Here is a 25,524-nt window from a genome sequence, read left to right on the forward strand (position 1 = left end):
CCTCATTTTTTTTCAACTTTTCAGGTCAGCCCTTCTTAAACCCAGATGGAAGTCCAGTTGTGTACAATCCTCCTATGACTCAACAGCCAGTTCGAACCCAAGTGCCTGGTCCTCCACAGCCACCTCTGCCACCCCCACCACCTCAGCAGCCAGCAGCCAGTCACATGTTCTCACAGGTGCACAAACCCATGATTCTGTAATGCTAAGCTCACCTGCCTTTGCATATGTAGGGCTAATGACTGAGGTAGCCAGGTAAGTATCTCTTACAGCTTTAATACTCTGTTCCCGCTGATGTCCCACTCAGTAGTCACTGGAAGAAAATGTTAATGACAGATACTTACAACTAAAAAATACTGAGGATGTATTAGAAAAAGAGGGAGTGATACTATCTCAGGGCCTGACTGGTAAGTATTTTATCCCTATTTTACAGTAAGAAGTAGACAAGAAGAAGAATAAAAACAAAGATTGCTCATTGGCCTAGTGAGTAAAGTGAGTTATTAAAATTGAATAAATCCAACAGAAGAATTGGCACTGGGCTGATCAAGCCAAGCAGAGTACTTTTTCTACTGCAGGGCTTGAGTGGGTGGATTCTGAGAGTGCAATGTTTATTTATTTACTTGTGCATGTGTGCATGCACACAACAGCATGCACGTATAGATCAAAAAACAACTTACAGGAGTTGATTCTTTCCTTCCACCATGTGTATATTGGAGATAGAACTCAGGTTGTCAGGCTTATCAGCAAATATTTTTACCCACTAAACCATCTCTCAGGCTCCTGAGAGGTTTTTTGTTTGTTTGTTTTTGTTTTTTAAATAGGTCTCAGCTGGCCTGGAGCTTGCAGTGTAGATCAGGCTGGCCTAGAGCTTACTGAGGTCTGCCTGCTTATGCTTTGCAAGTGCTGGCATTAAAGCTGTGGATCACCATGCTTGGCTTTAAAAGCTTTCTTAATCATATCTTGAATTTATATAAGTAATTTACAGCTTATACATACATATCTACATTGTCTTTTTATTCCCTAATAATTCATTATCTATGTTTAGTGAGTGATAATATCTGTATAATCCCTATGCTCACACCAGCTTTTAAAGATTATGTAGCACTCATACACCTGCTTCGCTACAAGATCATAAAAACGTTCCACTGGCGAACCTCCTTTAGTGTAATTTCTCATAAGAGATGTGCAGTGTTAACATTGAAGTGGAGAAACTTGATCCCATTTTCTTATAAGATGTGTCATTTAGTTAAAGGTGTCCTGTGGGATGAAGGACATGCATAAGTAGTGAGTTACACTTTGAGGTATATGAAAGTAGTGAAAGCCTTCTACAGGTAAGATTCTAGGCTGGGCATGTCAGTTGTTTTCTTTTGCTTTGCTTTGATGCCTAAAGTAGGGATTAAAACATTTTAGAGACACTTATAAAACCATACAAAAACGTCCGTGTACCTAAAAGAGATTGTATTAAGCTCTGCCAGAGAATTCTGTACGACCTTCTTAATCCTGCCTGAGGCTACAATTCCTTCCTTGTCCACTCTGCCTTGACTTCATTCAACTTGTTTCCGAGGAATTGCTTCCCTTTGCTGTTGTATAACTGCCTTTACACTGCTGTGTTTCGCCAGGAGCTTTGTAGGACTGACTCCCACTTTTACTTAATTTGATGGAAATAAGGTCAGTACAGCTTTTAAAAATTTCAAGGATTTGTTTATGGTTATATGTCTCAGATTATTGTGTCTTAGGAATAATTTTGCCTATCGATTCTCAGGCCTGTGGTTAAGATCAAATTTAGAAATAACATTGTCCAAGGTAGTTTTGAGACCATCCTAGATTGAGGAATGGAGAATGTAGTTTTGAAACAAGCATTCAAAAGCTGAATTTCAGATCTTGAAGTAAAAATCCAATTCTCTGATTGATTTAACTTAAACATTTAAAAACAAAAAAACAAAAACATTGCAGCTAGATCCTCTCAGAAATAAAAACTCACTGACGTAATGATATCCTATTACTATCTTTTGCATATTCTGAGATAAATGATTTGTACAATTTCACATAACCAACACTGTATATCTATGAATTTCAAAAACAGCCCCTTCAGGAGTGCTGTATTTCCTGAATACAACATAAAATCAGTCACTGTGTGTGGATATTTCTACAAGAGGGAAACACTAAGACTTTTCCTTGTCAATTTGGTGTCAGGATTTTACTTTGTTCTCTCTGCCATTTTGCACTCTGGAAGACATTCATTCATACCATGGGGGCTCATCTTGCATTCTTTCACTTTTCCAGCATCTAAGTTTTTGCATATCTGACAACTTGAGTTGGTCAGAATGACTGATAAAGGATTATATCTTATTGTTTATGTGACTTAATGCATCAAGTAGGCAGTAGTAGATTTCTAGCCACTTGTACTTCCTCAACTAGCTGATTTGGTTTCTCAGGGACCACCAGAGACTCCAGATCATTCAGCTTTTATTTCTTTTCTGCTTTTGTTTTAATCTTGTTGTGTGGGACTCTCAGCTATCTGACACTTTTAGACTTTTAGACTATTCTGTTGATTTTGTTGGAAAAGAGTAATCATTGTAAATCTGAGTTGTCAGTATTCCCTGCACATTCTTACTTCATTATTTGCATTTATAATTATTCTTTTCAGCAACATTAGCCATTACAGGATTCATTGGTGAATATACAGTTTAACCAAAAGAGTGTTTATCAGATCAAAATTATCTGTATCCTTCATCTGCTTGCTTAACTAGCACAGTAAAAATCACTTAATCTATCTTCATCTGGTTTTTCATCTATAAAGTAGATTACAGTGAATCACCTGTTTTTAGTACCTTTGGAAAGCAATTTTCCTCTCCTTGAAACAAAAGAGTGTTTGGCTGAAGATCTATAGTGTCTAATTCCTCAGTTCCTACCAAGAATTCTTCTAATAAAAATATATTTAGCATTTAGCCACGAGGAAAAGATTGTATTCTTCCTAGACGATGATGTGTGTTTGTATATGTAGATATGTGATGATGTGTGTTTGTATATGTAGATATGTGATGATGTGTGTTTGTATATGTAGATATGTGATGATGTGTGTTTGTATATGTAGATATGTTTTGGTCCTGACGTGGTTATTAAGATTTATTTTATGTGCATCTGTATTTAAGTTGCCTGTTGAGAAAAATACACACACACACACATACACACACACACACACACACACACACATACACATACACATACACACACACACACACACACACACACACACACACCATGTGATTATGTGATGCCTGTGGAGGTCAAAAGAGGGCATTAGATTCCCTAGTATTAGAGTTACAGATGGATGTGAGCCACCATGTAGGCTCTGGGAACTGAACCTGGATCCTCTACAAGAGTACATGCTCTTAGCCGCTGAGACATCTCCCCAGTCACCAAGCAGGTTATTCTTACAGTTTTTTCACACAGTGGTGAAGTTTTAAGAACATTGTCTCTTAGAATTTAAACATGCTTTATCAAATAAGAGGATTGGTACAGATGCTATAGAAATTTATAAGGTTTTTATTTATAATTTAGTAGTATAGAGCAACTTAAACATAGGACGGCCCCATCACAAAAATCAAGAAATAAGAGTAAGAAGTTTTGTTTTTACTGACAAAACTCAGATAATAGGGTTTCAAATGGCTAATGATGTTTCTATTAATGACATAAAAGTTAATATTCTCATTATGAAATCAACTTGAGCCTAGGTATATTCTTGCTGTTTTGAATTCACTTGATACTATTTTTCTTGTTGAATCTCTTGTAATTTTTATGACTTTATAAATGTAAAGCTGTTGCCCCAAAGTGTAAATTTCCATGCTGTGCACTTCTTGTAACATTTTCTTCTGACATTAACTGTTTACCCACCTGTTATTCCTAGCCTGTTGGTCCTCTGCAGTCCTCTTCTCAGCCTGTTCAGTGCTCTCCAGCCCCCTACCCATCCCCGCTCCTGCCAGTCTCACCCACCCAGCAGTACTCCGTGGTACTGTATCTCCTTTCACCTCACTGTTACTATGGGCATTGTGTGATGAATGCTTCAGACTGTGCTCAGTGTGATTTGCTCTTTTACAGGAAGTTACATAGGTAACAAAGGTTTTTTCTAATTCTTATTAATAATAATTTATTCCTTTTCATAAGACAGTGATTATATCAACTTATAGTAACTATAAAAGACTTAATATTATTCCTATTTTTCAGAAGGGAAGTTTTCAGGTTGAATGTTCTGAACTAAGTAGTCTCAGATAGTTTAGTTTGTTTTTTTTAAATCGAAGTCAGTTTTGAGTCTATGTAGTCCTGGAGGGCAGTGTCATAGAGTTCTAATTAAAACACCATTACTAAGATCAAGATGGGAGGAAAGAGTTTATTTCATCTTACCTCAGGAGTCTAACTATATTTCTGTGGGAAGTCAGGGCATGAACTCAGGGCAAGAAACTGTAGGTAGGAGCTGAAGTGGAGGCCATGCAGGGCTGCTGCTCATTGGCTTGATACTCATGCCTTACTCAGCCTGCTTTCTTATACAACCCAAGAATACGTACTTGCCCGGTGGTGGCATCGCCCACAATGGGCTGGCCCTTATGACATCAATCACTATTTAAGAAAACATACCACAGACTTGCTGACAGGTTAGTCTTACTGAGGCTTTTTCTTTTTTTTTTTTAAAAGATTGATTGATTGATTGGTTGATTGATTGTTTGATTGATTGATTTGGTGTATATGAGTACACTGTCTTCAGAAACACTAAAATAGGGTATTGGATCCCATTACAGATGGTTGTGAGCCACCATGTGGTTGCTGGGAAATGAACTCGGGACCTCTGAAAGAGCAGTCAGTGCTCTTAACTGCTGAGTCATCTCTCCAGCCCCATTAAGTCATTTTCTTAATGAGAGTCCATCTTCCCATGTGACTCTAGTTTGTGTTGTGTTGACATAACTCTAGTGAGAACAGGCAGCTTTCCTTTTTAAGTACTAGTTAGGTACAGTAGGTCAGAAGCAGTTACTTTCGATGGATTGCAGCATGTAGCTATAGAGAACTTCTGACTTTATCAGAGGTCACTTGACACTTAATTTCTTACTGTAAGATAATACCCTTAATCCAAAGTATGCCCTGAATTATAGTTGTCAGGGTCTGTGAGATCAGGCCCGCACTGCAAGTAATTAGCTTTGTGATGTTAAAACATTGCATCTTTTCCCATACATGAACTAGCTTCTACTTTTAAAAAAATTTGCTTTCTTTAAAGTGAACTTCCTGAAAAACTTGCTTGTTTTTAACTAGGGATATTCTATGTTGACCTGTCCTATGTTGGATGCTTTTGCTTTGAATTGAGGAGACAATATTTATCAGCTTAATCTCTCAATGATTTTATGAAATAACTTTCAGCCTACAAGAAAGAGAAACATGAGGCTGGAGAGGTGGCCCTTTGGTTAAGAGTACTAGCTGCTCTTCAGAGGACCAGGGTTCAGTCTCCAGCACCCACGTGGTAGCCCACAATGCCTTTAATTCCAGTTCTAGGGAAGTCTGACACCCTCACACCCATGCACATGAAATAAAACTGTTATTAAAAAAGGAAACATTATCTTTTATGAATGGCTCTTGTACTTATACTACTTTTTTAATATTTAGCCATATTATTTTGTAATTTAGAACTAGGAGTATTTTCATATATAAGAAGCCGTTTCCATATATTCTAAGTCTGTTGCTTCCTAAGAGCGGGCATTTCATTTTAACCCTATGCTGTCATTTGGGTGACCAATAAGAGATCATGCTTAGGCTGTCGAGTTAGGAGCTATCTGTCGTATGGCACATAACTCATAGCCTTGGCTGTAGTCCACTGGTTGCTTAGCAACGATCCAGAAACAGGACGCTTTGATATAAAGTATCCTCCTGTTTACATTGAGCGGCAGACTGAGAAATTATGCCTATATTATTTTTTGACATATTAAAAAAAGGGAATGACTAGTTAGATTTTGATAGTTGGAAATGCAGAAGAGAAGAGCTATTTAAAAGTCATTTCTCACAGAAAATACTAAATATGTAATATAAAAATGTCCAGGTTTGCTTCTGAACCCAAGTCAACATTTAAACTTCATTAAATACATGTAGCTTTGTTTTTTAAACTGAAAAATGCACTCTCATCTTTTTCTCATGCTATGATTTCCACTAGGTATATTTTATAAATAATATGTAATATCATTATATCTTCCCTCCTACATAGGAGTTCTCATTTTCTTGAACCTGCTGTCTTATATCTTATCTGTTATACATGCATGTGATGCCCATACATATACTGCTACAGCTTGCTTACAAATATATAAAGTGTAATTGAGGAAAATACGTAATAAAAAATATTAAAAATAAATAAATAAAATAAAATAGAAATATATATATATAAAGTGTAGGGCTTGGGTAATATAGCTCAGTTAGTAGAGTGCTTGCCTCATATCAAATTGTCTTGGGTTCCGTCCTAAGCACTGCACAAATTAGACATTGTGATTTATAGCTGATCTCCAGCATTCAGGAAGTGGGAGACAGGAGGATCAGAAATTCATGAAATTTTCAGCTACGTAATGATTTTGAGGCTATTCTCTGAGAGATGAGATACTCAAAGGGATGTGGGGTGTAGGGTGGGGGTGTATTGTAGCATTTGCATTGGTAGGTTTGGCCCATGAATGAAAGGCTGACTGATGGCCAACTTTTTTTCAACAGGATAACCTTGGCGCTCAGTTCAGCCATATGAGTCTTGCCCGCCAGCCATCAGCTGATGGTTCTGACCCTCATGCCACCATGTTCCAGTCCACTGTTGTACTACAGTCTCCACAGCAGTCTGGTTACATCGTGACGACAGCACCTCCACATCCGCCACCACCACCTCCACCACCTCCCCCTCCTCCTTCCCTACCACCTGGGCAGTCAGTCCCCACTGCCAGTTTCTCTGCCTCTGGGCATCCTGTCAGCCAGCCTGTGCTCCAGCAGCAGGGGTTTCTTCCTCAGCCCTCACCACAGGTGTGTTGTTTTTTCACGTTCTTTCTCTCTCAGGAACCTCTAACTTGGGAACAATTTGTGAGGTAGTGTAAGTAAAGCCCATGGTTATCTCTGGAGATTGTCAAATGCCTAGGGAGCAGCCATATAACATTTAGTTACAACTCAACGTACGTCTTCTTTGAATTTCCCTCTGACTCTGAGAAGTGGGTTTTTTTGTTTGTTTATCTTAGGAAAACATAATAAGTGTGTGTGTTAGTTAGGGTTACTATTACTGTGATGAAATACCATGATGAAACAAAAGCAAGTGGGGAGGAAACTGTTTATTTCATTTGGTTTACACTTTCACATCATAATCTATCATTGAAGGAAGTCAGCAAAGGAATTCAAAACAGGACAAGAACCTGGAGGCAAGAGCTGATGCAGAGGTCATGGAGGGGCGCTGTTCAGTTAACTGGCTTGTTTATCCTGGCCTGCTCAGGTTTCATTCTTACAGAACCCAGGACTCCTTGCCCAGGAATAGTACCACCCACAATGAGCTGGGTCCTTCCTGCCAATCACTTATTAAGAACATGCCTTAAGGCTGGCTGTTATAGAGGCACCTTCTCATTGAGGTTCCTTTCTTTTCAGATGACTCTAGCCTGTGTCAAGTTGATATAAAACTAGTCCACCAGTCGGCACAAAGTATATATGACAGCATTTCAAAAATAGGCCAGGCTGAACAGAAGTAGCATCATAGTGGCAACTTTCCTGTTATAAACAAATCTCTCCGTTCACTTCCTTTGATCTTAATTGTTTTCACTATGTTTAATGTGGGTTGGGGGGGGTGTTTGTTTATTTGTTTGTTTTGTTTTGTAGGGAGTAAATTTGAGACAGTTTTTCTATATAGAGCAAGGTTTCCTGAAACTTGCTCTGCAGACAGGATGACCTCAAACTCAAAACTCCCATCTGTTTCTGCCTCCCAAATGCTGTAATTAAAAATGTGCACAACTTGGCTTGACTGTTTTGCCAAAATAGATAGTACATATTTTATTTAGTACACTTGAAACATTTAATGTCTTTAGTTGCTTCTACAAAAGGAACTGTTTTTAAGTTTCACTTTTTTATTTGTTCACAACAAAGGGAATTTGAGCATAGTGATTTTATATCCTGTGGATTCTCTTTCTCTTCTGTTTAGCTACTTCCTCTGAATTGAAACATTCCTCCTTGGTGGTAGGAAGGAAGCTTATATAGTCAGAAAATAAGCAAGACTTACTAGTCTCAGAGCATCAATGAAACTTAAAATTATCAAGAAGGTCCTAAAACAGAAGATCACAAGGGCCTCCCTGATGTTACAGCAACATGTGCTGAGAGAGATTCCTCTCCAGACTAGAGTGTAACTGCCTCTAGTTGTTCAGGGAGTTCCAGTGATACAATTGTCATGAGTTGTCACATGCACTTCAGTGAGCTATTCAGTAATGCAGTGTTTGTCTTTTATTCATCCAGTAAACTCATTGGGTTTGCTAAGCTAGATGTTCCTGGCCTCGTTTCTCTGGTCTGTTGTTTGTGCCATCCAGGGTGTCTTGGATGAATAGACGTTTGTTCACATCTCCCCAGGTAGAGGCAGAATCAGGCAACACCTTTCCATGGATATTCATTGTCATAGTGGACTAAGTTCTTAGTGGGTTTTTCTTGTTTTGCCAGGTTGGTTTTTTGTTTGTTTGCATTATCTTTTCAGGTTAGTTTGTCTTGATTTTGCCTTTCCTTTAACAGCCATTATTAATCCAAGCAATCATTGTGCACATAGTAAGGATATACTCTACCATTAACCTACTAGCTTTCTTATATAGCCTTTTTATGGAGTGAGGTTCTAGTTTTATAGAGTTCTTAGAATTGTGTATATGACAGATCATTTCTCCACAAAAGATTGTTTCTGGGCTTTTTTTTTTAACCCCTTCACTACAACTGTTCGAGATCAGATTAATTTAAAAAACAAACTACACTACGTGTAATGGCACATTACTTTAATGTCAACACTCAAGAGGCAGATGCAGGTGGATCTCGAGTCAGTAGTCAGCCTAAACAGAATTCCAGATCAACAATGACTACATTGTGAGACCCTATCTCAAAAAAGAAATGGGTAATATCTAAACACACTATCTAGAAGGTATTCTGGTCATCTTCTTACTGTCTTTCCACTTTGCCCCCTCTTCAAAGATTTTCTTTAAACACCTTTGTAAAATGTTTTCAACTGGGCATGGGCTCCTCACTGATACTTACTCTCTTGGTTTTAAATAGTTGTGAATCTCTGTAATGGTCTCTGTTGCAAAAAGGTTTTTTGCTACACTTACTTGCCTGTATAAGGATAAATAGAGTACAATTTTAAATGATTGGGAAAATAATGGTTATGGCTTCTCACCAGCATTTATAACCTCTGCAGCCACAGACGAGGTGTATGTACCAAGCAAGCATGAACTCCCTCCTATTGAGTAGGTGTTAAATCCAATTAGACAACTGTTGGTAACCCATAGATAAAAGTGCTGGTTTTACTTCACTGGGGATCCCTTGTCCGGCTGGCATTGTTGTGATTTGTAGCATGTACAGGTAGGTAGGGTTGTTGATTGCTTTTTTTTTCATTGTTAGCTTGCATAGCACCTTTTGATAGTGTGAGAGCTATTCCTCAGGGAGGAGGCTTCCAGTCACTTCAACTCCACTTCCCCAAGCCCTGAGTCTAAATTATGTGGTGTCCTCAGATCTTCGAGATCTGGAAGCAGCCATGAACAATGGTAGCTTTCAGTAGTATTTCAGCCAAGCAAACTTGGTTTTATTAAAAAAAAAAAATGTGAAACAAATACAGCAATAAAATTAACAGCTAAAAGTGATTAGTGAGCACAGTGGTAAATGTCTTTTGCTCTGTGTGGTTTGGTTTGAGGGATTGTTTGTTTTGTTTGAGACAGGGTCTTTCTATTTAGCCCTGGCTTACCTGGAAGTCACTATGCAGACTAAGTTGGCCTCAAACTCACAGAGATCCCCTTGCCTCTGTGTCCAGAATGCTAAAATTAAAGGCATTTGTTGCCACACCCACGGGAGGATATCCTTTTAAAGATACCTGAAACCTGGACTTTATTTTTTTTTTCCATTTAAATTGAAAAATCCAGTTGGTTTTAAAAGGGTTTATAATTACTACTCATTGAATGTGCTTCATGGAAAAACTACTTTTCCAAATGAAACTAATTTTTGTCCTCGTGGCTTACAATTATAGATGCCAGCCTGTTACTGTGCTCCAGGCCACTATCACTCCAGCCAACCTCAGTACCGCCCTATCCCTTCTGTCCATCACAGTTCACACCTAAACCAACCACTGCCACAGCCTGCACAGCACACAGGTGAGTTGTCTCCATGCCAAGGTTTTCAACTCTGGACGTTACTTTGCTTCCAGTTTTACTTTATCCTTTACATTAAGATTCTATTATGCTCAATCTTTGAGGATCTCAGGGGTGTGTGTGTGTGTGTGTGTGTGTGTGTGTGTGTGAGAGAGAGAGAGAGAGAGAGAGAGAGAGAGAGAGAGAGAGCTCTAGTCACATTACGTGAAGAGTAGAAAATCATATCTTTCTTTAGAAAACTACACAGATTTGTGTGATAAAGGGATGAGGGCATAACATGAAGGTTCTGCAAGGTCAGGATCTGGTGAGTAGCTATTGGGTTCTCATAGTCTTGGTAGTAGAAGCCCTTTACAGAGCTATGTAAATCGAGATGGCCTCCATACTATAACCAGAAACAAAAAGCAGAATCTGTTAAATGGTTTCATTTGAACCTTAAATGTCAAAGATGGCTGAAGAACTGTATTCTTTTTCTTTTGGTTTTGGTTTTGGTTTTTTGGAGGGGTTGTGGTTTTTTGGGTTTGTTTTTTTTTTTTGTTTTTTTTTTGGTTTTTTTTTTTTTTTTTTTTTGGTTTTTTTTTTGGTTTTGGTTTTTTCCCAGAGAAACTTCTCTGTGTAGACCTGGCTCTCCTGGAACTCATTCTGTAGACCAGGTTGTCCTCAATCTTAAAGATCCACCTGTCAGAGTGCTGGGATTAAAGATGTATTCCACCACCACCTGGCTTGATGAACTGTATTCTTATACATTTTTCTTTCTCATTTTCAGTTTGATAATTATTTGGTGAACAAGAAACAAATAGAATCTACTACTGGAAGTATAAAAATTATTAGAACTCAATCTTGATTTCTTTTTGTCCTATTTTTTAAAGAATCTGTTGAACTGAACTCCAGTCTCATATTTTAGATACTGTATTAAGGGCTTGGTAATAATTTAGCAATTAGTGATTGCTTTACAAGGTTGAGCACCTGAGTGTAGTCCCTATTCCCCACATAACAACAGACATAGTACGATACTTATCATTGTAGCGCTGGCAAGGGAGAGAGGTGGATTTCTGAGACTTGATTCCCAGCCAACCTGGCCTGATTGGTGTACTCAGAACTAATGAGAGACTATTTTAAGAAGATAAGGTGCACAGCTCTTGAGCAATGATACCCAAGGTGATCTCTGGTTTGTACACATATGTGCACTCATTGATGCAATCCCACAGACACACAGAAAGCTGTCTTACTGATCTTAATGAGCTCATTTCTGTTGCCATCCTGGTTGTGTACTGTTACAAATTTTAATGCGTTATTTAATTAAAACCTGTGTTACGTAAATTAAAGAATTGAGATTAAATTTTATAATTGATTTCTGTAGAGCAGTTTGCGTTCTTTGTCATTGGCGAAGGTACAGATTCTGTGCAGAGGCATTTCAGTCAAGCTGCACAGAGGAGTCTGCTGTTATCAGTGCTGTCTCCTAACTCTTTAGACCTACTTCTGGACTGGTCATTCCAGTGAAAATACTCACTTCTTGCTTCTTGTACAGTGTAGTCAACAACTCCCATTGCAGATAAGAGTCATAATTAGCACAGCTCCACATCCAAACTTTTGTGTCCTTAACCTGCTATACCTGAAAGTTTTCTGTTCTTAGTGGTTGGGCTCCTTTTTCTGTTCACTAGCCCTACATTACACATGCAACAGGTATTTTCCTACATGCTTTGGCATCTTCTGATCATTTTAGCTAAACTATAATTTTTTTTGTCTCAAATATGACTCCTTTTAATGTCAGATTTGCCTGAAGCCTAGTAATATGGCCCATGTCAAAGAATATAAACAGTTTATATTTTAAGTTAAGAAGATATCAAAGTTGTTGCTAGCTTGCTAGTTGTCTCAGCAGGTAAAGATGCTTACTGCGCAAGCCTGACAGCCTGAATTTGATTCCTGGACTTCTGTAAAGGTAGAGGGGAAAGGACCAGCCCCACAAAGTTGTCATGTGTTCTATGACACATCATGTAAACTCTCGCACTCGTATCTTATAATTATAACTTTTTATAAAAGGTTTTTATAAAAATGAGATTGCTCATGAACATTGATCATACTATTGCTCATTTAAGGTCACATAGACAATTGTATTATTCTAATAAAAATGATATTCTAGCTGGGACCAGTGACATATGCCTATGCTAGCGCTATGTGGGCTGAGGTTAGGAAGATCACAGCAGGGTTAAGGTACACTTGGGCTGTATAACAGCACCATATGTCAAAATTAAAACAAAAACCTTAAAAAATAATAGTAAAGAAAGCATTTTTTCTGTGCTTTCTTGGGCCTGAAAATAATTGACTTTTCGTAGTGTATATCTTTTTTGTTTTGCCTTCTAAAATTATAACATCTGATGTGATTTGTTTTTATTTATGGTTTTTCCCCCTGTGGTCCTGGGTATTAGACTCCAGTCTTTGTCTATGCTCAGCAGGCATTTGCTGCCTGGCAACATCCCTTCCTGTGATAGCTCACTAATTTTATAAAAAGTAAATTGAGTACTGGAGCAATGGCTTAGAGCTTAAGAGCACTTGCTCTTGTAGAGGACCCTGGTTCAATTCCTAACACCCACATGTGGCTCACAAACATCTGTAACTCCAGTTCCAGGGAATCCAAAGCACTCACCTGACTCCACAGACACCAAACCTACATGTAGGCTTCTACAACACTTATGCACATAAAATACCTTTAAAAAAATCAAAAAAACTTCAATAGAAAAAAGTAAGTTGGGGCTGGAGAGATGGCTCAGTGGTTAAGAACACTGGCTGCTCTGCCTTAGTTCAATTCCCAGCACCCACACGGTGGCTCACACCCATGTGTAGTGAGATCTGATGCCCTGTTCCACTGTCTGTCTGAAGACAGCTGCAGTGTACTCATATAACAAATGAATAATTTTTTTAAAGTAAGTTGACTCTCATGCCATTTATTTAAGTACTTTTTATATGACTCTCTGTGTTATCAAACCCTGTTAATAGGCAGCAAAGGTCCTCTGCTGTGTATTTATGAAAGCTTTTAGTTTTATCTTCTTTCTGAGGTAAAAATGTATTTCTTACCATAATCAGTTTATAAAATAAAAACTTAGTCACCTGTTGGGACTGTAGTACTTAATTCAGTTGCATCTCTCCACACAGTTATCCCCACTTAATTAAAAAAAAAATTTTTTTTTTAATGCCAAATAGACATATCTATGTGGTAGAAAGTATCACTATCTATCATTTGTGTTAGTTTAAGTGTGGATTTTCAGGTGTTAGTTAAGACAAAAGAGAAGAACACAGTAAGCCAACCTGCATCTGGACAGCACAAGTGCAGAAAAGGTCAACCTATCTTCAATAGTTTGTGACATTATCTGACTCCTAGGTGTCAGGTATAATAAATCACTGTGATGAGAGCTTGAGCTTTTATTTATTTTTTGTATTTGCCTAGTAGTAGCTAGCTTAAGTTGTTAGTTTTGCCTCATTCTGTTTGAAGAATAAGAAGAAAATCCTCAAATATTCTGTTATGCTTGTAAGTATAGAAAGAATATATAGAAATAGAAACATTACCTTTATGGAAATTTTCAATAAGCAGAAGCAGTTATGTGTAGGTAATTGTACTAGCCTTTTTATAGAACTGGTGGGAATTTGAACTCTTTTAAGCAAAACTGAATCTTAAGACTATAGTTTGCTAAGTTTTTTTATACTAAGACTTAAAAAAAATATATAACTAAATCGTAATATTAGAACAAAGAACTAGAAGATTAGGTAATTTCTGGGTTTTTGTTGTTGTTGTTATTGTTTCTCTGTTTACTGATTTCTGCCCCAATTTTCATATGTAAACATAGTTTATGTCTTAATATATTTTCTTATGTTTAACCATTACAACTAACTAAAATGTAAACTTTATTGATCACTGTTTTTTGGCTCTTATCCACCATGCCTTCATACCCAAAAGGAGCTCACAAAGCTTGTTATTCTCTTTGATTTCATGAAAAAAAATGGAGCTAATTATTCAGCCAAATAATGAAAAATTGCACCAAAGTATTTTAGCATGGCATTACTAAGACTTAAATGCTTATATATGAATTTAAAGAACATTTTCCCTAAATTAACAAACTCATCTGAGTCAATTCTGAGACCACGTTTTGTATAGACAATAAAAATAAATGATTTTCTGTTATTTTCCTCCTTGTAGAAGAAACTTTGAGAAATTCTTTTCAGATAAAATGCTTTAGTGTTGTAACCATATCTTTGCCAGTGTATTGATCTCCTTGACAATAAATTCCCTTATACTGTGGGAGCCCAGTGGAGCAGTATTAGCATAGGGGAGTCTTGTCTTAGTCTTGTGTGGTGAATGTAAACTCACTGACTGTGGTCATTCAAAATAAGATGAAGTCAGCACATGTAAAACACATTTATGGAAGTCCTGACTGTATGAAGCTTTCCAGACAATACAGTGTGTAATGTGAAAGAACGGCAGACTGTAAATCAGAATCCCAGTGACCTATGGTTTTTTTTTCTTCCTTTTTTTAACCTTTAATTTATTTTATTTCATTTTATTTATTATAGTTTGTGTGTATAGATGTTTTGCCTTCTTGTGTGTCTGTGCATTACATACATACATTGCCCAAGGAGGCTGGTAGAGGATGAGTCCTCTGAGACTGAAATCACACACAGTTGTGAGCCTGCAGTGGATGCTGGGAATTGAACCTAGGCCCTCCTGCAGGATCAGCCAGTGCTCTTAACTGAGCCATCTCTCCTGCCCCCACAGGCATTTTTTAAACTAATATTAGTTCTGTTAGTTAATGCCTGGGACTTTGAGTTTGATCACTCACAGAATTAGGTTGTGTTGTTATATTGTCTAGCCTTTGTGGACTCCAAAATGGAAAGATTCTGTGTCTTTTTTTTTTTTTTTAAGTCATTTCTGGTTTAGAAAGGTGAATATCAGAATTGACTTAAAATACCTTAGTGTCTTACTGTTAATAACTGCAGTCATGCAAGCAGCTATTTCAAAAAATCTGCTAGTTCTTAATTGCAATACTAGTAACTAATTATTTCAACTCTTAGCATACGTATAGGATAGTATATACAGTATAATACATACACTATAAAAACTTGAAAGAAATGGACCAAGAAATAGTGACGTTAGCAATGACAGGTTTATAGGCCCTGACTCTTTGATACGTAGCTGCTTTCATTCTTGGACTCTTTTGAAAAGTTTGCAGCTTCTCCTTATGTGCTTATATTTTACAATAATTGGCCTTCTTCCTGAGCTGTTGGATTCGGGGCCGTAGCACTGTCTGAGAGGTTTACATTTCTCACAGTGAACCGGTCTCTTTTTCAGCTGCTTCCTGACTTCTTTTTACTTCTTTTTGCTTTTTTGCTTTTTTTTTCTATGCTATATTAAGATACTAATATTTGTTTATATTTTCCATTGCCTATAATTACCTTTTAATTTTGCATCATACTCAGAAATAAGGATTTGAATTTAAGTAACAACCTTGGCTTCATACAATTTATCCTTAAAAATTCAAATTATCTGTTGCTTTCATTTCTTTTCCAAAGCATATTTGGATGCTTTTTTAAGATTCAATTTGGTTTGCATCTTATCTAACAGAGTTTAACATCTTAAGCATGCCAAACTCATTACTAGACATCAAATTTGTCTCTTTCCCTGTTTTTATACAACTTTTTAGGGGCATAATTATTCATTAAAATCTGGACCAAATGAACCAAAGATACCACATGCATTTTAAGCTGCTTGGGCCCTTACCAAGATACATAGTTCAGTTTTCCCCTAAACTGTTACTATTAAGTGCCTATGAGAACCATAATAATTCTGTGAAACTGAATATAATTTTATCCAGAATGAACAGGATCTGTGATATGCAGAATATAGGCAGCATTGCGGGCCACAGATTAGAAAGGACCTAGGGATTAAGGAAAGCTGGTAGTGTAACTCAGTTGGTAGGGTGCTTTGCATGAAGCCACAGGGTCCATCTCCTATACCACATATACTGTATGTTACATATAAAAGTAACTAGAACATGAAAGACAAAGAAGAATGGGTAAGCAGAGGTAAATTATATTGACAAGAGATTGAGTTACATTTTTATAAGAACAAAACTGATCATCTCTCTCCTGTCAATTTGTAACCATGTAATAGGAACTTTGTATTACTAGGTGGTAGCCCTGGTTTTACTTAGTTTTTTGTTGATTCTGTGAGCATTTTTCAGTGTTGCATGAACAGCATAGATTTCAGAAATTGTATAAAAAGTACAACTCCACCTATTTCCATTTCCCCTCTCCATTAATCTGCTGCCTCTGAAATATGGAGCAAATGTATTTGGTAAGTACTTACAGGTTTTCTTGAGTTGTTTAGGATAGTTATTTAAATAACTAAGAGATGTAACTTCTCTGTGGCTCATTTTATTCAGATTGGTTTTTCCTGGCATTTCTGTTGAGTTAAAGCTTGACAGAGAAGAAAGACTAGAGAGGTTGTGTTAGCAGCTCTGTCTCTTACCAAGTATAACTGAGAGCAGTCTTTGGTTGAACTTGCTTGTTCTCCAAATAGTACCTGGTTTATAAATTTCATAATCTTCTAAATTTCCATTTGAGCACCTAGTTCATATGTAATTTAGATTCAGCAAAAATGCCTTTTAAAGGCTTAACTCCCTTCACAGTGCTTCTTTCAACAAACCCAGTCTTTAAAGAAAGGATGTTAATACTGGTAAGGAAGTAAACCTAGAATCCTGGTGATGGCCATGTTGATGAACCATTTCTTCAGTTTGTCTATCTGATTATGGCTAATCTGTTTTGAAGGATGCTTTCCATTAACACAAATGCTAGTTCAGGTCACCTATGATAAAGTAAGTCTAGCTAGCACTTTTCTACTGAGCACTGATTTTCCTTCCTGCTCTCTTCTGTTGAGAGTTAAAAATAGAAAGTTCCTTATAACCTTCCAGGATTATTGTAGTGCCAACAATTCAAACTGATCTTGCTCTCTCAGGTTGCAGAATTGTTGCTGCTCTCAGAAAGTCCTGGAAGAAGTTGGATAATGTTGCAGCAGCATAGTTCTTTAACAAAGAATGGGAGTGTTAAACACTCGTATTGATAATAGGATGTCAGTGAATTCTGCTTGAAATCTCTTATTACTGTTCCTTACTTTTTGAATAATACTTTCCCCCAGATTGACAAATTCCAATAAAAGATAACTCACTTATCTCTTTCTGGTTATTTCTAAATAAGTCACAGAGAAAAATTTTAAAAGTTTAAATTCTCTCATACACGGAAACTACTTTTGATAAGGAATGATTTATGCTGTCCTGGGGGAGGGGTGGCTTATTGTGTCAGGATACTGGAAATGCTCTTGTGGCGCTTTTTTAACCCAATGGTACTTTTCTTTCTCTAGGAATTCACTTCTCCTTCCTTATCCTCAGTCTCATACTTGGCAATCTTCACACTATATTTTTGAAACTATGTACCATTTCCACTTGTCTGAAGGATTAGATAAGAAACTTGAATCACAGAGCCACTTGTCATAGGTGATACTACTAACAACCCAGGCTGAATGCTGTAAAATTGCTTTGTTTAAACAGAAGTTCAGAAAAAATTTTCAAGCAGTTTAAATACTTTTTAAATAGTATTATTTTTATTCAATGGATGTACATAAAGTGAGACATGCCTTATACCATGTGATACTAAGTGATTAATGATAGGGTTTTCATTAATGACAGGAAGAGTCTTATCTGTGTTTGAAATACAGTATTATGCCCTGTCATGTTTTTAGAGCTTTCCATGTTTCTAACTTTCTTTTTTATTGTAGTGTGATAATCTTTGGACAGCAGGCCCTACAGTTACCTTGCACTATGGAAAGTCCAATAATATTTTAATATCTTGCTCTTTAGAAAGTACAATCCAGAATTGCTTATTAGCCATTTCCTGGGTTTTAAAATTATTAGAATAAAGAATGAATCGTTCCATTATGATTTCAAAAATAAAAACTCAAATATTTGTTCTAATACCATTAAAATTTCCCTCTTGATGGTTTTGGTTGTGATAGTCTTAGAAAGGTTCCATTGCAAAGATTCCTGATGTCTCCTACCAGTATGGTTCAACCCTGGTGTGTTTTCCCCCTTGATGCTAAAATGAATGGAAAGCAACTCTGTGGGTGGTGGGGGAAAGTTATTGCTTCAGACAACCCCAAGACATGAAGCAAAACAGCTTCCCTGCTTATGAGGTATCCTAATGAAAACAGACTTAGCCCCACTGAGTAAGTCTGAGATTGTGGAGAAGACAGCCAGCATCTGTTAAAATCTTCTACAGACTCAACCAGAATATGGCAACAGAGTCTTTCTTTTAAGCAAAAAGCAACCTCAAATAAAACTACCAAGCTGAATCCTCAAGAAGACTACTGTAGATTGAAAGGGGAGCACTCAGGATGCAAGGCCCAGAGCAGCTGAGATTCCTTATGCTTTGGGCTTCTACTCCCTTTCCTAATAGTTTTCTACTGAGAAAGCTAATCTCATAAGTCAAGCAGGCATATAACTTTGAAATACACAAACCATGCCAAGAGAGTGGGGAAAACAGTGAGTACACGTGGACTGCTTGTATAACCTTACTCTGGGTGGCTTTTAACTCCGCAGTCCATATAGCTGCTTTCGGTACTAACTCCTGTTGATTTCTATTTTTGATAATTATGTCTGTTCTCACAAACATTCTTTAATTCAAATGGACAGTTAGTTGGCTGACTGTTTCACCTCATTTATAATAATTCTGTTTTCTTGCCACACATGGTAGCACATGCCTTTAATGCCAACACTTAGGGAGGAGACAAAGGCAGGCAAAGGCAGATTTGTCTACATAATGAGGCCAGCTAGGGCTACATAGTTTCTTCTTTTAAAAAAATATAAAAAATAAAAAAAATAAATAAAAAACACAAACTCTACATTTTCCCCAATTAAAATTACCTAGAACATTAGGTGTGTTACACTAGAGTAGATATCTTCTCTAACCAAAACTCTCAGAAAATCAAAGATCACAGATCCTTCTTATTTGAGTATTTCTGTAGTACTCATTCCACGTCAACAGTTGTCTCTGGGGAAGGTAAAACTTACATGCAGATCCCAGCTATACACTGACCGGCTTCTGACCTTGGACTAAGGTATGAACCTTTCTGTGCCTTTGTTTCCTCACCTGAAAAATGAGGATAATTGTGTTTCCGAAATAATTGTCTCTATAAATGTGGAATAAGTTATTTGTGTGCACAGAGCAGTGCTGACATCTAATAAATTGATGACCGTTAGCTGCTAATACCCGGAATGCCTTTGAGGCAGTGATACTTACCTGATATTCTAAGTGAGAGAGCATAGGAGTTTTGAATTTTTATGCTAGAGACCAGAATACAGTTTGTCCTAAAATATTCAGCCTTTTTAGCTTCTCAGTACATGTTCTCCTAAAGTGTGGGAGAGATAAACTGAGTTATTTTCTTATCTTTTAATTGTTAAACTTAAGGTCTAAGCATGTTTTGTTTTATGTTGTGTTGTATTGTTTTGTTTTGTTTGGAGACCAGGTCTCACTGTATCACCTTGTCCAGCCTAGAGCTTACTCTTTAGATGAGGCTGATCTCAGCCGCACCAGGATCTCCCTGCCTCTACCTCTTGAGTGTTGAGATCCACGTACCACCTGGCCTAATCATCTGGTCTTAAGAAAAGTTATTTAGGGACTGGAAAGATGGCTTAATACTTAGGAATACTTTCAGAGAACCTGGGTTCGGTTCCTACACCCACATGGAAACTTAGAAACGCCTGTATTTCTAGTTCCGTGGGACTTGATGCCCTCTCCTAACCTCCTTGGGCACTTCATGCACATAGTACATAGACATACATTCAAGCAAAACACTCATATACATAAATAAATCTCAGGTTAAAAAATTGTCATTTTAAAAATAAATAAATAAATTTTTCATTTAAAAAAGAAAATTTATTTACACACTTCCTTCCCATAGCTTGTATAATCATATTTAGGTGCATTAAAGGCAAATAGAATAGCAATTAGTGATTATAGATGAAAGTTTTGCAGTTATTAAATTTTTAAATTTTCTGCTATGAATATCTGTCTTATCATCAAGTAAGGTTATTTGAAAGGCACCTGATTATTGCACTTGTTTCAGATATGTTAAAATAATAGCAGGGGTTTTTTCCCTAACCAATTCAATATTTCATGGTTAATTATATGAAATTTGTGTCTCAGCTATTGGAAAAGAGGTTTAATGACTGAGCCACAAACATCAGACTGATGGGACTTGTATTATGAATTACCAGCTTTGTGAAGATGACAAGGTATACTAACCTCATAAACTTATGTTACTTAAACTGTTGACATCTGAGAGCATTTACTAAATATGGGTTATAAGAAACTGGCCTTTCAGCACATCCTCTGTCTGGATTTGTGTAGAAAAATATTTTAATTTGTTTCTACTCTTGAGTTTTTCACCATTGTTTTAAGTATGAATATTGAATACGTACATTTTAGCTAAATAATAGTTAATACAAAATGTTTTTTTCTGAAAGGACAATGATGAGCGTTAAAATTTCTTTCTTTAGTCTTAAATGATAGATCATTTCTGTTTTATTTAACAGTATACACAAATCACGAAAGGATGAATTAGCAAGAGCAAGTTCATGTTATCAGTACAGTTTGGGGGCATATTCTACAAGATAATGAACAGAATTTTCACAAGGGAGCAACTTAGGGAAAACATTATTTTCTTGAAAGTACTTGTCATTCTTATTTTTAATAAATCCACTGTTGGTCAAGGACAGTCACAATTAATTGATGCTGCTTGTGAATGAAATATTAATGTAAAAATGTAGACTCAAGAGTCAGTGGGGTAAATAGTTCATTTCAATCCAAAGGTGGTGTGGTCCATAACCATACCATCCCTTTCATGCTGGGTCTTCTTTGATCTCAGAAGGAGAAAAGTGTGAAGCTTAAACTTGATTGTCAACTTGACTGGGTAGGAATTAATGAAGTACTCCTACCTCCTCCTTTCATGCTCCACCTCGGTGTGTACTTGCAGGTCCTTGCAGGTAGGATTGGGAAAAAGGAGGCCTGCTAACACAGGCATTCTTTTTCTCTGCTCCTGGGCCACCATGTGTGATAGATACTCCACTCTGCCCTTCCTTCCATGATGGACTAGAACCTCTGAATCCATGAAGCAAAATAAACCCTCTTTCAGGACAGTACCACCTGCTGTTTTTTAAATCTGGGCATTCCTATTAGTTTTCGCCTGGCCTCATAAAACTGGTTCTTCACTGGGAATCTCTACTACCTTTATCTTGGACTTTTCAGTCCATACACTATATCTATCTAACTACTGCAAACTACTTTCTGTTCCTCAAACATAGTAATTTTCCCCTTATTCTCGACCTTTACATTTTGTTGCAATATTCTTTTTCTTTAAGGCAAATCACAGATATTAACACCTCCATATGTGTAAGAATTCTACTGTTTCACTAGACCATTAATTCTTTAGTCTTGTGGCTTTATTGTCTCAGAATCTCTGTTTTAGAATTGGTCACATTCTCATTGTTCATGTCACCCCATTGGCAAGTGCAGTACTCTGTAAATGATGACTGTGCTGGGTATTTTAGGTTTCCTGTTACCTTTATCTTCAAATGTTAATGGTGGTGTTGGTTTTATGTGGCTATATATGGCAATTAGTAAAAATAGAAGGTAATTTAGTGATGCAAATTCTATAATGTATTACCAAGTGATTCTTTTTTTTTTTTTTTTTTATTAAAGATTTATTTATTTATTATATGTAAATACACTGTAGCTTTCTTCAGACACACCAGAAGAGGGTGTCAGAGCTCATTACGGATGGTTGTGAGCCACCATGTGGTTGCTGGGATTTGAACTCCGGACCTTCGGAAGAGCAGTCAGTGCTCTTACCCGCTGAGCCATCTCACCAGCCCCTTACCAAGTGATTCTACATTAAACCACATGACACAGTGTCTGTAGCTCTTCATTTGAAAACTTTCTATATTAGGATGTTTCGTAATAGAGTTTTTGGAAAGATACCACCAAGTCAGGTGTTCAGAAGTTGACAAGTATATGTAAGGTTATTAGTTTGTTTGTTTGTTTTTGGTCTTGATTTTAAAGATCCACATTTGCAGTGTAGAAGCATACACATACCTTATTTTTTCTTAAATAGACAACCTTAATTTTTTAAGATTTATTTTCATATATGCATATATATGTACACACACACAGTCACTATCTTCAGACACACCAGAAAAGGATATCAGATCTCATTATAGATGGTTTTAAGCCACCATGTGGTTGCTGGGAATTGAACCAGGACCTCTGGAAGAGTAGTCAGTGCTCTTAACCACTGAGCTATCTCTCCAACCAAATCTTGAAAGAAAATGTAAGAATAATGTTAAGACTAGGAACTTAGTACAGTGGTTTATAGTATTGCATTTGAGAGATTATGTGTTTGATTCCCTGGCATTGCTCAAAAATAAATAATATGCAAAACACTTGCTATTTATTGGGGAAGTATGACTACTTAGTTTAAAATACTTACAAAGTTCAATTATATTACAGTGAATTCTGCCAGGTAGGGTATGTATGCATGTGTGTGTTGTGTGTGGGTAATGGGTATGTATGAGGGTGGTTGTGTTGAACAGTGGCATCTCAGACATAATATCTCATAGTCATTTCCCATTTTTGTTCCTGTCCTTAATTTTTTAAAGGATGAAAATGTGTCTCAGTGTATTTATGTTGATAGTGCTTGTAATTAAGTGTATGAATTTGAAGTGTTTGTCATTTGATATACTAAAGATATGATTAAATGTTATTAGACAAAAATGTTTCTTTTCCCCTCTTTTGTCCATGTCCAAGCTTATGCAGGAAAGGAAATGCACCGTAGAAGAGCTAGCAAACAACGTATTATCAGTTTATTTCTCACAAAGGATCCTCTAGAATATGCATTTTTAATGCAAAACTAGATTGGCATGTAGTTTGTTGCATTTAAACCCCTGTTTACAATCAGTGCCTGGGGCTTTGGTATAGTTGTTTTAAAGTTAAATGAGGATAAAAATTAAAATTTATTACCAAGATATATGGTGCACTCAGGAACATAATCTCATCAGCCTTTATCTGCTGGCATTTGAACTAGAACAACTGGTGTCCTTTGTAAAAACTTTTCAGTGCACTAAAGCTAAATGGTAACTTTAGTCAATTTTTCTTTTTTTTTTTTAGTGAAAGAATTTTTAGTAATGTTTAGAAATCTTTATTGCATTAGTTGGTATTCATAAAAGAATGTTCTTAGACTTGAGTAACAAAATACAATTGATATTCTAAGCTATCATCATAGATTCTTATAAGTAAAAAGTTTACTTCATAAAAGTAAACCTACGTTCTTACTACTTAAGTAAGCAATCAAGTTTAATCTTCTTAATGGTCTGTTTCTCTGTTGGATCAATTTAATAGTACATTGAGGAAATGGTTCATTAAAAAGGACCACTTTATGTTTCTGGTACATTCCTAAATTGATTCATGTCTTGATGTGTTTTGTTGATTTTCATTTTGTTTCTTCTGTTCTTTTGGAAAAGACAAAAATCATAAATCCATCGGAAAAACCCACTCCTTGCACATGCGTACTCTTTGTCCTCAGCAGGGCCACTGATTATATGCAACTTACATAGGTTCACAGGTCTACATACACATTCAATATTCTATTCTTACTAGTGTGAAGTATTAGGCAGGGTCCTAACAAATTCTGTAGGGCATACTAATCCCCAAAGACTAGTTGTCCTAAGCGTTGTGATACAAACTGCATAGTGCTTGTTCTGTGTTAGCCAAGTCTGTGACCCAGTGAATTTCCTCACCCATAGAAGTCTTTACACATATATTTTATTTTAATATATTTAGGGGAGGGTTGAGAATTTTATTTCATGGTAAGCATTGTAAATATTATTTTAGGCTTAGAGAGTGCTGATTAAATAAAATTCTGATATATTTGATCACATAGAGCTTAATTTAAAATACAGAAGTATACTATTATTTACAATAAACACAAAACAAGGTTTAACTCATTTTGCCATTGCAGGTTATCAAGTTATGCCCAACCAGCAGCAAAACTACCAAGGAATAGTTGGAGTTCAGTCACCGCAGAGTCAGAGCCTCATGGGAGGCCAGCCAAACAGCACTGGACCTCATATCCAAGGAGTGGTCATCCCCTACCCCTCAGTGCCATCATATCAGGTATGTTTTCTCTCACCTGCTTTAGGGATAGATGGTTTCAGAGCAACTGAATCATAGCTGTGGTACAGCCACTCACCTAGCATTTGAGAAGCTGAGGCAAAGAGATTACAGGTTAAAGCCAGTCTGGGCTCACACAATAAGCTCTATGACTGCCTGACTGCATTGTGTTATTTCTGTTCTTTTGTGTCTTTGCTTTAAATGTTTGATTTTGATTTGAGTTTTTGAAACCAGGTCTTACTTTGTAGCTGGCCTTGGCCAGCTTAGCGTTGACTGTGCAGCCTGCTCTGTCTTCAAGGCCATGGTCCTCCACGTGCATTTACCATCACACTCAGCTACTCTGTCCCTTTAATGTCCACAAAATGCTTTTGTAAGAGGACATCATCCTACAATTTTTGTTAGTTATTTGAATATTTGAATCACATTGATACTGGCCTGTACGTTTTGCCTGGTACTGTGTTTCCAACTATACAACTGTATCAGCAAGTATTTTATTATATTGTTCACTTTTCTAAAAACTCCTTTGGGGAGAGAGAGGAATAGAAAGGTAAATAGAAGTGAGGAATAAGTATTTGATATAAGATGTGGTTATTCTTACCATCAGTTCATATTTGTCGGATTTGTATATAAGTGCCATTTCCCAAACAAAACTACCATTTACTTCAGTCTCCAAAATGATTTATCATATATTTAAAGTGCCATGTTAGTGGCCATGGTAGTGCATACCTTTACTCTTAGTATTCAGGAAGCAGAGTCAAGCAGATCTCTGTGAGTTCAAGGCCAGCCTGGTCTACATAGAGGGTTTCAGGACTGCTAGAGCTATACTGTGAAACGCTGACTCAAACCAAAACCAAAGAAAGCCATGGAAGGCCAGGCATGGTGGTACACACATTTAAACCCA

At 36.8% G+C, this 25,524-nt stretch overlaps 1 protein-coding gene and 1 non-coding gene across 26 annotated transcripts in view; both read left to right on the forward strand.

Annotated features, from left to right (window-relative positions):
* Positions 1-25,524, forward strand: part of R3hdm1 (R3H domain containing 1) — a 134,457-nt gene that overhangs the window by 83,452 nt on the left and 25,481 nt on the right. For 17 of the 25 annotated variants that reach the window (XR_001784078.2, XM_030253185.1, XM_006529417.3 and 14 more), the window contains 5 exons: positions 25-176; positions 3,905-4,006; positions 6,727-7,023; positions 10,241-10,364; positions 24,472-24,626. Coding sequence is in view for 24 of the 25 variants with exons in the window: in XM_030253185.1 (XP_030109045.1) it covers positions 25-176; positions 3,905-4,006; positions 6,727-7,023; positions 10,241-10,364; positions 24,472-24,626 (830 nt within the window). In the remaining variant the exon portion in view is untranslated. The remainder of the gene's footprint in view (positions 1-24; positions 177-3,904; positions 4,007-6,726; positions 7,024-10,240; positions 10,365-24,471; positions 24,627-25,524) is intronic. The other 8 variants (XM_017319914.2, XM_006529419.3, XM_006529423.4 and 5 more) reach the window with 1 other exon arrangement.
* Mir128-1 (microRNA 128-1) lies at positions 15,628-15,697 on the forward strand. The gene has a single exon (NR_029543.1). It is a non-coding gene; the product is annotated as a microRNA 128-1 (primary transcript).

Source organism: Mus musculus, chromosome 1 (assembly GCF_000001635.26).
Source record: "Mus musculus strain C57BL/6J chromosome 1, GRCm38.p6 C57BL/6J".
Taxonomy (NCBI): Eukaryota; Metazoa; Chordata; class Mammalia; order Rodentia; family Muridae; genus Mus; species Mus musculus.